At 45.7% G+C, this 14,321-nt stretch overlaps 1 protein-coding gene across 1 annotated transcript in view; it reads right to left on the minus strand.

The window, feature by feature from the left end:
- Positions 1–7,404: 7,404 nt before the first annotated feature.
- The window catches only part of DDR2 (discoidin domain receptor tyrosine kinase 2), an 80,519-nt gene continuing 73,602 nt past the window's right edge, over positions 7,405–14,321 (minus strand). The window contains exon 17 of the mRNA XM_019530719.1: positions 7,405–12,377. Coding sequence (XP_019386264.1) covers positions 12,240–12,377 — 138 coding nt within the window. The 3' untranslated portion in view covers positions 7,405–12,239. The remainder of the gene's footprint in view (positions 12,378–14,321) is intronic.

Here is a 14,321-nt window from a genome sequence, read left to right on the forward strand (position 1 = left end):
GGGTGGCGCTGAGCACTCCCTGCCCCTGCTCCAAGGCGGGGGGAGGGTCCAGCTAGGAGGCTGCGGGAGCTTGTTGCACCCAGGATGTCTCTGGGGGCTCTTCTTGCATCCCGAGGAGGTTCAGAGAAGCTAAAGCAAGCTCCTCCCAGCCACACACCAGGGTATTCACCATCCGGCACTGTTGCCAAGAGCAGTGCTGTACAGCGGGGAGGACGCAGACGGACTCGCCACCTTGTCAGGAGGTCTCGCGCCCGCAGAACCCGTCCTCATGGTGTGAGGCAAGCTCCAGACTCCCACAGTTCTGCTGCGGAGTATTCCCACCCATTTCCCTGAGGGCAGGATATCTTGGCCCGTCGAGCACAGGAGAGAGAAACCAAGTCATGATTGGTGGTTGTTGTTCTTTCTTAGTAGCACGAGGTGTGTTTGCTGGCTTGTGCATCTCGGCTTCCTAGCTTAGCAATGGCCTAAGATCTCGCAGTGGCCAGAGGCAACGCTCCAAGGACACCTTGAAGGCAGACCGCAAGAAAACATGCTGGCATCAAGAGCTGGGAGGACCTGGCTGCTGTCTCACTTCGCTGGTGCTGCAACCTCAAGTAAGTGGCAGCTCGTTTTTAGGTAAAGCATCTTGCGCTCGCAGAGAAGAGAAAGCAGAGGAAGGAAACGGAGAGGACTTGCAGTCCGCAGACTACTTCCCACTGTGGAAGAACCTGCAACTTCTGCGGACAGATGTGCAGCTCAAGGATTGGACTCGTAAGTCATCTCAAGACCCATCAGTGAGCTCTGGTGGAGATCATCTTTGAATTGAGAAATTACTAATGATGCCTCTCAATTCCTTGAAATTGTCTGTTCCTCACAGTTCATTTCTCTCACATATTAATCATAGTGATTCAGACTGAACTGCTTTTGGGATCAAAGTACCTGTGAGGAGGAATGTAGGAGCAAAAAGGGGGGAGGTGTGTTCAGGACTCCCCAGCAAGCTCATCTCCAGCAGCTGGTCTCAGACCTGCCAGCGTGGTCAGTAACCAAAACTCTGATATAGCAGATGCACACTGTGGACCTAACATGAGCATAAATAACGCTGGGATCTTCAAAAAGCTGTTAGGTCTAGTGACCAAATTGCTACTTTGGCAATGCTGCTAGTAATGACAATGTATGATCTGATGAGAATGCCCTCCATGAAATTTGGCATGAAGCCTGTTCAAGCCTGTCATGTGATGAGCCAGAGCGTATATTGTAGAAAGGCTTCCAATCTTGATTTAAAAACACTACCAACAATGGGGAATCCACTGTGCCCCTGTGAAACTTGATCTAGCAGGTCATCACCTAAAGCAGAGGTATCAACCATACAACCTGCAGAGCCCCATAGCCCAGCCCCCAGTGCTGCCCTGTTGACCCACATGCTGCACAGGACCTGGGATGTGTGCCACCCACAGTGCTCACTGGGGCCAATCCCAGGCTGTACCGCCAGTGGCACTTGCTGAGGTTGGGTCCTGGGCTGCAGCACTTGCTCTGGTTGGCATCCTAAACCAGCCCAGGTGGGTTCTGTGTGTGCTGGATTAGGCATGCAAGTGGAGGAAGGGGCAGTCCATGTGCTTGATCTGGCTTGTGAACTAGACCCACTATTCATCCAGCCTGCAGGGCCAAATGAGTTTGAAATCCTGACATACAGCATTAAAAAATGTGCATTTTAAGCTGATCTTCTAATTGAATTTGTCTTCTTTCCACTTCGAACCAAAGGATCTGTTTATGTCCTTTTGTGACACAATATATATTGCTACAATCCCAGGGGCACCTTGGCTTGAGGTGCAGTAGGCTGAATGCCCATTAGACACATTAGAGTGAGAAAAGGAATCTGTACCAGTGAGATTTTAGGCACGACATGATTGCCAAATACAGATGTGCTAGTCTAAGTGTCAGACACTTGGCAAGCTGCACTGGAACCAGCCTATTCCCAGCAATACCAAGAAGGTGCCAAGCTAGGCTGTGATTCCCCTTAGGCCGTCTATTCCTGGCAGTGGTGGGGAGTGTGTGTGTGGGAGGGGAACTAGTCCCCTTCTGGGGCTGACAGGATATACAACAGTTTAGACTTACCTGTACTGATGGGATCTGGAAGAAGCTGGAGCCAGACTTCCTCAGTCAGAAGTATAGTAAAATGAAGTGGTGGGGGTCAGGGGCTCTCTGTGAATAATCTGGCTTTTATTTCCTGCTGGAGTATCTGTTCTCCTGCTGTTCTGGTGGCGGGTACGGAAGAGTGGTGCAACCTCCCTCCATCAGTAGACACACAGGAGATGTGGGACATCACCTCCTGTTGTTTGCGCAGAAATAAACCACGCTGTTAAGAGTTGTTGAAAGATCGTTGTTATTTACAATTTACCATTTTACAGAAGTACAATTCATGTTGGCCTTCCACAGAATAAATAAGGAAGAACAGAAAACTATACATGTGGATCATGTCTCTTCTTCAAACCCAGAGCACTGGTCGAGAGCTATTTGGAAAGAAGCATTGTAGTTAGACACTGTGACTAATTGATCACTATTCATTAGCAATGGAAAACACAATTGAATGCTCTCTGCCCTGGGCCTGAGGACCTTTAGTCACAACAAGAGCTCACAATGTTGTTTCAGAGGCATATTTCCTGCAGTGGGGGAGGGCAAAACACAACATTATTTTTAGAGGCATCAAGGTTGACATAACAGATTATAAAGCTTGATATTTACAACACAGGTGCAAAGAGCAAATTCCTCCCATCCATGAAATACTGGGTTCTCCCCTCCACCCCAGGGGGTAAAATCAGAGTAACTTCACTGAAATCAGTGGAGTTACGCTGCTCTGAGAAGAGAAACTGGCCTGCTGCCCTTTATGGATCTGACTTGCAGAGACATGCATGGGTGCCTAGCTATGCCAGAAGGCATTAGAAAATACGGCACTCCACACCTCTGGAAGTCAGGATCCAGGTTGGCAGGGGAAGGGTTGGCCCCTCATGATTCAGTATTTCAGATTTGGGGTGCATACCCAGAAAGACGCATGCTGCAGCTCTAAGACCTTCAATTCCTCCTGCCTTGCACCTTACGTCCCCTTTACATCCATGCCAAATGCTGCCAGATTCAAGCAGGTGTATTTAATGCCCCTTCTGCCCAGGGACAAATGACCGCACAAGCTGGCAACAGTGCAGAACTGAGCCCGTTGTGAGTGAGGCACATTTGTTCTAAGTACCAAGGAAGGAGTATTTTGCACCTGTGTTTGCTAAGAAGCTAAACAGTTATTAATAATGCCTAATATATCACACATTTCTATAGCATCTTTCATCCCATTGGACCCGAAGAGTTTTACAGATATCTTTACAAACTATATGTACACACAAGTCACTGAAAGACAGTGACTTTTGGGGTGGAATGCAGCTGATGTCACACAAATACTACATAACAGTTTAGGACAGGAAGTGAAAGACATATAGCCAACTGAAATAAAAGCAGCGGGATGGAAGAGCATAGGGGGCAGACTGTTTAGATTTAGCCCAACTACCAAGTCCAGAATGCTGTGTCACTGGTGTTTACCTCTTGGTAAAGGCACTGATATTTCAGATGAGAGCACAGCTCATTCTAGATAAGGCCCAATCCTGTAGCCGGGAATTTCCACCGCGACCTATGTATTTTTGATAAAAGGAGGCTCAACATTAGTATTCTGAAGTACACATTTGGGCACCCAAGAAGGTGTGATTTTCCAAAATTTCTCATTGTACCTGGTGCTCTACCAGACTTTGGCTGAGGTCTTGAGCTTTTTGGAAGGAAAAAAATATATCAGACCTCTTATTTGGATACCTAAATATGGACTTAGGAGCCGAACGGCAAACAGCCATTTTTAAAAATAAATCTTAGCCAATAAATTCAGATTTGGGGCCAACCTTTGCTAGTGATTGCTGTAAAAAGAGATCAGAACATTGCCTGAACTAGGTCAGCCCAACATCTAGAAGACCTGCTTGGTTTTATTCTAACTTCTCACACCCTGTTAGGATAGTGTTATTGTACGTAGCTCAAGGCTACTGAGAATGTGACAGCCAGCACTATGCCTTCTTGAACCTCCGTGGCCACAGAACTCAAGATTCACCCATTTGAGGAAAAAAGGGAAAACAAGAGCAGAAGCGTAGCGGTCAGCAGTGTGACGTCTATGACCCACATTGACGCAGTCCCAATTTGATGCAGTAGAGGGCAGTGGTGCCACGTCCACACTGATCAGTACATTGCAACAGTTATTTAGGAGGAGGCCATTTCCCAGCATTTAAAAGATGCCGGAAGTCGATTTGGGGACAGAAGTAGCTAGACGAGATCCTAAAGCACTAGTTTAGCTTTATCCATTATGTGGAGTGGCTGAGAGAAACACGGGAGGGGAGGTGGGGGGACACACCAATTTTTCCATTTGCCAATACTGTGTTATGGGCATGAATGTGAACAACTATACGCAGATAAATCTGTGCATGTCCGTATGCGACCAAACTCTGCTCTGCAGTCCAAGTCAGTCCTGGATGCTCTTGCATAAGTTCCAATTTTGTTCTTCATGGCACATCACTGGGTCACAATCCCTGCAAGTTTGTGTCCTCCGTGGTCATTGTTCATAAGCTCTGCGGCCCAGCTTTGCTCTGAGATGGGCACAACACGTAGTCTCCATTTAGGTGCTAGTTTTTTTAAGAACTGGGGAAAAAAAGTTTGTCTTTCTGAAACCAAACTCTAAAATGGGATCTTGTTCTTTCTTTTGTGTTATTTGTGCTCATAAAGCTAAAATTTACTTATCTGGTTGAACTTAATGCCCTAGACAGAGGCTGTGTGTAACCTGCAGAATCTGAATCCAAATGACACTTTTTCTCCAATCTCAAGGGGTTTGGAATCAGGCATCTAGTGTAAATTCTGTCCCTATCACATTCAACTAAAATGCAGACTGATTGCAATTAGGCTAAGGTACTGAATGTTAAGAGCTCTGGACATTACATCTGTCGTGCACGGGAGTTTGTTTCCCCATACTTGGTGTGTTGGGAGTGGGAGGGGATTTATGCTGGATTCCAAGTCTTGTTTATAACACTTTCAATCAGTTGCACTTTTGTCTAGACAACAAAATCACACATCTAGATCCCACTATCTCTCTCTTTCTAGTAACTGAAACTGCCTTCTTTGACCTTCCTGACTCTTATAGCAGCAGTCCATGCAACACTAATCCTTTCTGGATTAGTGGACTCCTCAGTCCAAATCATATCTTTTTCTGGCCCTCCACTGGTGTGTCTCCTCTCCCCCTCTTTCTCCATCACAGCCTACAAGCTGGTCTCCCTCCTAACCGCAACCAAAATAACTCAGTGGCCTTTCATTCATATCTCCTATTTTTGTGAGGCAAGTCACTGTGAGGGCATTCGGGTTTTGATCTGCTTTGGGTCAGATTTCTTGTCATAACCTTCAAGACACTTCGTGACTCTACCTGCACTTCCATTCTGGATGTGACTACCTCCTGGATCACCACTTCCCTGTGAACTTGTTCACAGCCCTGCAAAGCCCTGCTTGAGTCTCTCAAGTGCATTTTAACAAATCTTGTAGTAGCAGGACACTGACAGTCCTCGTCTCTCTGCCACTTGTCTCCAGGGAATGCGCATTCCCACTTGTGGGGATGTGCCCGGAGGGTCCCTTCCAGCTTCACTTTTCTATGATTCTACGAAAGTAAATGGGACGTGGATACAAAACACTGTGTAACCACAGTACAGAAGCAAGAGAGACTCAGCCTGTTACAGCCATGTGATCTCTGCCAGAGTGGTCCTGGATAACATTTGGTCCCTTTATGGCAGAAGAACCAAGTCTGTCCAGGAACTCTCGAAGGCTCTTCTATACATGGACTTGCAACTATTTAATTAACGAGGGGTTGTTAAGCCAGTGATGGGGCAGCTTTGAGATGAGTGAGGGAGAGATTAATTTAATCTCTGTTGGTTTTGCTTCCTGTTAGCATCCCAAACTGCTGTAAGCCTACAATCTGGCCACAAGTTGGCAGTGCTGCATCACTTCCATGCCCTTTATTCTGGGCTCTCCCTAAGTCTTCTTGCAAAGAACAAATTTTCCAGCTAATAAAATATCTGTATCCTGCTGGGTCTAATAAAAGATGTCACATTTACCTAAAGAACCTTGTCTTCCTATGTCTTTAGATCAACACGGCTACAACCAGCACCCCTAATTCTCCTCCCACCAAGCTAGCCTTCTGAGTAATAGATAACTTCGCCCCAAAGCTTCCACATGGACGCCTGGACCCTGAGCTGGGCCAGGGTGCACTGCATACAAAGCAGCTCAGGGTGGCCTGAGTCAGCAAGTGTTGAGATGGTCCCTAAGCACCATCCAGAGCTCCTCAGGCTGGAATGTCCTGCTCAGCCTTTTTGCCCAATTTAGCAGAAATACTCTCTGAAACAATCTGATTAATGAAATGAAAAAGAGGGAGAGAGTTATAGAAGGCTGCATAGTTAGTAGCATGATACAGATATGTAAAAAATAATGAATGGGGTGAAGAGAGGAAATGGGGTATGTCCATCTTGCCTTTAGATCTGCCAAACTCCCTGCCATGAGAAACCACAAACTTTGTGGGGATCAGAAAAGAGCAGGGTATTATATAAAAGCTGAGAACACCTATAAGGATGATAAGCAGGGTCAAAAGTGATATGTGATAAAAACTGTCCCCAAAGCCAACTCTGTCACCACCCTCTTATCAGCTCCCTGGTGATACACCGGTTGCTCCAGTTCTCTCTTCCAGCTACACCTCACTTTCCCTCTCGAGTAGTTGGTTGATATAATTCATGAGCAGAGAGGTAATTAGCCATGTTAGTATGAAGTCAGTCAGAAGGCAGGGTATATATGCACCTTTATACATTGACTAAATAAGGTATGCATAGAGAGCACAAGCTTTTGTGAACCCAAGTTCACTTCATTCAAGATCGCAGCATCTGATGAAGTAAACTGGGGTTCACAAAAGCTTGTGTTCTAGAAATATATATATCTTATTTAATTAGTCTGTAGAGGTGTATATCGACCCCGACTTCTGATTTAATTTAGCCTTTAGCTAAGCTAGAAAAAAGCAACCTGTTCTAGAGCTTAATGAAAGTCCAAACCATTGGCTCCAGTCAGTCAGCTACGCTCCCTTCCCAGAACGGCAGCCCTCTGTTGAGGGCTCAGCAGCCTTCTTTCGACACTTGAGATGAAGAAGAGATTTCCTCCCATCCTGCTTCAGAGAAGCTACCATAACCCTAGACAGGAGGCAGCGACTGGCCCGAAGCTCTCTACAAACTCTGCTTCTGGGGCTCACAACCCCTCCTGCACTAATGAAAAGCTTGCCCCAAAACCACCTGCTTCCTGCAGGGAAAATACTCTCCTATCCTGTGGCTTCCCCTTCCCCAACTCTTGGCTCTTCCATGATATTGGTAGTCACCTCCTCAGTTCCTCCCTGGAGTGACACCCAGTCAGCCCCTTGGATCACTCAGTATGGAGTGCAACAACAGGTCTGGCCTCACTGAATACCAGAAGGAAACATTAAGAGCACCTTGCCTACTTGTCACACCCTGCTCTCCCCATGTACTTCCTTCTCCATCCAGCAACCTCTGGCAATGAGGAGCTCTGGCATCTCCCGATCCCTTTTCCCAGCATATACTGCTGCCTCACACTCACCTGAAAGCTGCCCCCCACCCCATACTTCCTGCCCCAGTACACTTTTGTTCTTGAGAAAGATTGGGCCAAATCAGAAATCTACCTTTAAGGGGCCAGAGAATATTGTTGAAGGCCTCTTAATCCATAACATCATCTAGGACCTTCCTCTCAAGCATCTTGTATTGATTTCTATCTGAAACAGCGTCCTGGACTATATGTACCCTGATCTGATCCACCCTGGCAATTCCTATCTTCTCCCTTCAATGGACAGTGCAGTCCACTTATATGCAGATGGTATAAGTGGAGAAATCACTTAACTGAATAACACAGCAGGGATCCCAGTTTTTTCCTATCACTTACAATGTAGCAAACCAGTTATGTGCATAAGCAGTTTATAGGGCTAAGAACTCTGTTCTCCGCCATCTGCTTTGAAGCGTCACTGTACTCTGTAAGCACATAATTGGTGAAGTTGACTAGGGGCTGTCACTACAGCTAAGGCCCTATAAGAAACAAAGTAATGAGTCTGAATGATGTAGCCCATTAACTATCTTCTTGTAGTTAATGAGCACTGTTCACTTTGTGTGATGTATTGTGAATTAGTCATTAGACATGGCACTGTTTCTTCTCTCCTTGCGCACCAAGTTTGCTTGCAGTTTTGGGTCCTGTTCAGGACAATAAAGTTACCAGCCATGTAAGCTGTGTGGCGTTCTCTCTCTCTCTTAGGCTACTCAAATCTTTCCACCATTCTGGAGTCAGAAGACATAACACCTGGCATTCAAGTAAGTGCATACCCTGAGTGAGTCCATAGCCTCTTTTTTTCAGTCCTGAGGCCGTGCACTTAAATGGAGCGTACCAAGGAGACTGTAATTCTAGACTGGGTTTGTGCACAATAGGCAGGCTGCTGGTGCTGCTATTGTCTCTAGGTTAAATGCAATTTGTTTAATTTATTTGAATATTTGCCTGGAAATCTGTCTTCCATGCAAAAAACCCTCCTCTTTGCTTGACAAGTTCCTCTAGTTTGGGGATTCCTGCAGCACTTTGACACAGGGGCCATCTCATTTGCCTTTAGGATATGGTTCTTCTTTAATGCCGATCAGCTTTCAGGTGAGTTTCTACAGTTCCCATACATTCCACAGAAGCTTTCTGGTTCAAGCTCTGTTATGCTCTTTAGCTTGTGTCTGCCCCCTGCTCTTCCCCCATAGAGAGGCTGAGCAGGGTTCTCTCACTGCTGCAGTGAGACCAGAGAGAGTTCTCCACTGAAGCACCCAATTATTGACTTTTGTTTTCCAACCCATTCATCTGTGAGAAGGAACAACAAATGGGAAAGGCCCTTGAGCTCATCTGGCCAGGGACAGAGCACTGAAATGCTTTCCTCCCTGGCTCTATTCCCCTCAGTCCTCTATGCCATCCCACCCCCTGCCTGACAATGCAATGCTGTTATTCAGCTGTACAGAGAAAGAACAGCGTCACTCAGACACTTGCCTAAGGTCACCTAAGGAGTCTATAGGAGAAAAGGGAGTAGAGCCTGGGTCTGCCGAGGCCCAAGCTAGTGTCCAAACTACTCTTCTTCTGCCTCTTCCACTTTCCCTTGTTTCCCTCCAAAATAACCCTTGCCTCTTTGGCACAGATCCCTCCTCTGTCATCTGATGCTCCTTCTGCCAGGCTGAGCTCCCACCTCCATCATGCATCTTTCCTTTCCTGTTCCTCCCCTTCCTCTTTCAGTCTGCCCAGCTGTCTTCACACTCAACTTTTTTCTCGCATGCCCATGGCCTCCATCTTCACTGGTCGCTTTCATCCTGCAGCTGCCCTCTCCACTGTCTGCATGGCCTGATCACGTACTGTTGGCACCTGTTCTCTTTCCTTCCCTATCAGGATTCGCATGGATGGAGAGAGATCGCAGAGAGTGTGTCTACACATTCATTAATGCGCCTTAGATGCTGCGCATTTAGTTTAGTACTTGCTTAATGAAGTACTTACTGAATGCACAATAACTAGAGATACTGTGCAGTAGCACCACTGCACAGTTATTTTGTGATGCTACTGTGCAGTAGTCTAATAACACTGTGAAGTAGGCTATTAGGATGGTCTTTAACCTCCACGCTACCGCACAAGTGTTATTAGGCTAATGCGCAGTAAGCATCTCATGTAGATGCACCCAGAGTTTCCTTCCCCTTGAACTGTGGAGCATACAGCCGCTGGGAGAATTCACTCAGTGACTTGTGAACAACTGAAGCTTGAAAACAGCTTGTGCAGCTCTTTCCTGGTGAGTGAATTAGCTAAAGTAAAGGGCCCAACTACAGCAGTAGAAAGCTGACTGTAAAACACAGGAATAAGCACAATTTAAATAGTGAAATGGTGCTCCAGTTCTGGTTCTGTGAGTGGGTGGGATTCTATGCATAAGGTTGTACCATATATGGTTGTACCACAGCTCCTAGGTTTAACAGGAAATAAAGATGCCTTGGCCTTTCCACGCTCTGAAATTCAGGAAAACAACACTTACATATTCTGCTCTGCATGCAGTATGATCTTCCCTCTTCTATAATTTTATAAGTAAAATTTGTATGGGGGAAGGCAGTTGCAAGTTCTCCATGTGGCCCCTGAAATTGTACTCTCACAGCAACATACACAAAAGGCCTCGTCTATGCTAGAACACATTAAGTATGCGAGACCCCATTCCTGCACACAACAGCTTTCCCAAGCAGTGGTCCTCCTAGCAGGCTGCATTGATGGCATCACATCTGAGGGGGTTAGCTTAGCTCTGCCTGAACCAATTCAGTCTGCAATATTTGTTTCCTGAGCTGGGAAAATAGTTGTATGAGTTCAGCCAGGCCCCCTGACTCCATGCTGTCATGCATAACTTATACCGCCAACTTTTCAACTTCAACTTTGGTAGCCATCATGGGAATCCCACAATGCACTGGTACAACTACATTTGCAAAGCTCACTTGTGTGGATGTGCCAAGAGCTGCTGGATTAACAAATCAATGCAAACACAAACAAAGTTTTTTCATGCAGCTAACGTCTCACAAAGTGTAGATAGGGCCCTCCATGTATGCTACGTAACCCAGCAACACTACAATGAGGACTGAGGTTCACTGGGTATGCAAACAATAGGGCTTCCTTGTAGGAACAGATATAAGTGTATTGTAAACTCTAAGCTCCCCATTTTCACTTTCAATTAAAAACTGCAAAGGAATTACATCCCCAAAACCTCCCATTGGCAAAGCAGCCTCTGTGAGCATCAGCTAGTAACTGATGGGGCAAATGGGACAGGTGCATAACACCCTACCCAGACTATAATTCATTCTTGTGGATGCAACAGCCAATACCACACTGACCCTAAGTACTTCAAGCTCTGAATCCTGATAGCTTACACCTAGAAGTGTAGATTGAGCCTTGGAACGTTATGATGACGTTAGTTGTGGGCTCTGAAGACAGAAGTGGGTGCTAACAAAAACCCTCCATGTTAGCAAGAGCAAAACTGTTCCTTTTTTCATTACAGATGAAGAATGTGGACAGGGGATGTTCAGGGACATTACCACTTGACTTAAAATATGCTTTCTAACATGTCCCTATAACACTGATTTTGGGAGCTTGCTGAGCTAAGACCTAACCTCATCTGGTTTTCTAGGATAGCCCTACCATCAGAACACTAGCTCTACTTTTTTATGATCCTATGAGCCTTGAAGACGGAGGATGGGCTGAGTAGCTCTGGAGAAGACATAGATTGGTGCCAGGACGGCCCTTCTGCTGCCTCTAGGCCAGTTGTTTTTCATGCCTCATTGCTTCTGCAGCAGATGTAGGAGAACCACAGCATGCAATTCAATGCCCCCATCACAAGTGGCAATGATCACCTACCAAGTAGAATGTGCCTTCCTGCCCAATAGCATGTGTCTGGGCTTCCTGCTTCCTAACTGGCTGAAACCAAGTGAGAATGGGAGGATTTCTACCAGGGCAAATGTTCAGTTCATTCAGCTTGTTTAAAGCCAAAATCATTCCATTTTTCACTAAATAACTGCACAGTCCACTCTGATCTACTGGCAACTCCTGCACCATGGTGTGCATCAGTAGTGCATTCCCTACCTGCATTCCCTGTGCCAAATCCCTTCCTTTTCCCAGGTACATTTGCTTTCCCAGTTGAATTCCTGGAGCAAGTTCCTTCCTACTGGTGTATTCCCAGCACTTCCTCTCTGCACCACAAGCTTCCTCACGGGGAGGTATATCTCACATTTTTCCTTTCCAGAATGGACAGATCAAACCTTCTTTGCTTAAATCCATTGATACACAAGAAAACATTGTGTCCATATATAACCCTTGTCTCAGCCTTATTCCAAAGTTTGATTTGGTGAATGAGCTAGAGATTTAAATCTGATGTAGCCTTGGTTTCTTCTTACTTCTTTTCCCCACTCTTACTGCTGTTTAATGTACAAGGACATGCCCAACTGCCAAGGATTTATTGCAAGTCCAAGTGAAGTGGCTTCAGTTTTGTGACTGTGTTTTGGGGGAGGTAGGGGAGGGGCAGTGGAGGAGAGTGTCTTCTGGGGGGTGAGCAGGGGACCACCAGGATGGGTGGGGGAAGCAAAGCATCACTCTTCACTGGTCGATGTTTGGAGTAGGCGATGGATTTCCTGGAAGGAAGGACGATCTTTAGTGTCTCGTCTCCAGCAGCTGAGCATTAGCTTATAGACAGGATCCGGGCAAAGAGCAGGCTGGGGAAGGTATGTCTTCAAAACAAAAAGCAGAGATTGCAGAAGAAGGGAGTTATTGTCAGGCTTAAACAGACCAGCAACAGTGCAAACTGATCAACTCCTCGTGGAAGGGCTTTGTATTAAAAGAGAAGGGACTAGTCGCAGAATTGTGTGATATATGGTGCTAGCAAAATGGGACATGAGCAAGTTTCTATCTCAAGACCTAGTTAAGTATTTCTGTCCTCTGAGCACCAGGAGTGAATAAATTGTTTGAACAATGTAAAAGCTCCATTTTTCACAGAGCTGATTGATCTGGTAGAACTCAGCAAGGTGCTCAAACACAGAAAGCAATGGTGATAGAAAACTGTCTGCTCCATACTCTGCATCTTGTGTCCTCGCTCCAGCCAAAAGGTGTTGGGAGCCCAGCATTGGGAAGTGTTACTTTGAATAAAAATGTCTGCATTGGAAATCCCACCATTCCCCACAATGACAGCAAATCTCATTATGGACCTGTCATGGGAACTTTGAAGCTAATATCTGAATATCTCCTTCCATTAGAGTCCTGATTTTGACATATGGATAAGCCCCCTACCTACGCCCATTTGACTCATCTCCTCAATTTTAGCATAAGATGTATCCAAATGCAATCAACAAATACAGCTGGTTGGAAAATGATTTTTCAGAGAAACTGCAGAGTTTCAAACCAGGTCTTGTTTCTGAATTGATTTTTTCTGCTTTGGAACAAAGAGTTTAAATTTTAATATTTTCCCTGGAATGGAAATTCTGAAGAACTTCTATTTGAAAGACCAAACAATTTTGTTTCGATAATGTCAAAACGATGCATAATATATTAAATATATAGCCTAGAAAACATACCAGAATAGCACAATTAATAATGCTAACATAAAGTAAAAGGCAAAATGACAAAACTGAAGTTAAATATTTTTACCTCATCACAACAAACATTGTCAACATTCTTGCAAGCAAACCAGGAAGTCAAGTGCAGACAGAAGTGACAATTTGCGCCTGATCTGGCCACAGAAAGCAGTTTATAGCTATGACCAAACAGAAGTGCATGGATGCAGAGAGCTTCAAAAATGGCAGATTGGGTGAAAATCTGACCCCTCATTGCATGACGTATCAGATGAAGAGGTTTCAAAATGTAGCCTCCTCTACAGAGCTCCCAGTGTTTTCAGAATGAGAGTGGGGGGAAAGGGTGTAGAGAGAATTCAGACTGGGGGAAGAATTCAGCCCCCCCACTCCCCTGGAGGGGGAGGCACCAACAGGCACCAACAATGCCTGTTGGTGCCCCTTTCTTTGGTATCCGGAGTGATCACCGCACTCACCACCCCCTTACTATGGTACTGGGGGTAACATTGTAATTCAGAATGCTTTGCAGAAATCAGAGTTGCAGCTAGAAGTTGCACTTCTGTCTGCACCCTGAATATTTAATTTTCAACATTTCTCTGGTGGAAACTGCCTCAAAACTGACGTCTACATGTTTTTGATTGAGATGAAACTACATTGTCTGATGAAAACCTGTGTCATTGGAAAGAACATTTTTTATCAGCTCCAGTAACAAAATGTCACCACTTGGATTTTGCAGAGATCCTGAAACACCAGGAGTGATGAATTCTGCCATTTGTCTCCATCAAGGTCCCAGGATTCCATGATGTCATGGAATTTGGTCTTTCTCCAGGACACTGCAATTTTGGCCCTGTTGTTTTAGCTGGGGACCTGTTTGTTTGGTTGTCCATATCCTTGCCCTACCAGGACCTGTCCGCTAGGCCTGTGCAAAGTGGCTAGTATTCACTTTGGATTTGGATTTGACTGATTTGGGGGACAGTGATTCAAATCACTGTCCCAAATCGATTTGGCCGAATATGATTCGGAGATTCAGGAACTGCCGAATCGGCTGAATCTCCAAATCAGACAGGGCCCATCCCCTGCCCACTCTCCCAGCCTCCCCACCCCCATGGC

Source organism: Crocodylus porosus, unplaced genomic scaffold, assembly GCF_001723895.1.
Source record: "Crocodylus porosus isolate Cpor-Errol unplaced genomic scaffold, CroPor_comp1, whole genome shotgun sequence".
Classification (NCBI taxonomy): domain Eukaryota; kingdom Metazoa; phylum Chordata; order Crocodylia; family Crocodylidae; genus Crocodylus; species Crocodylus porosus.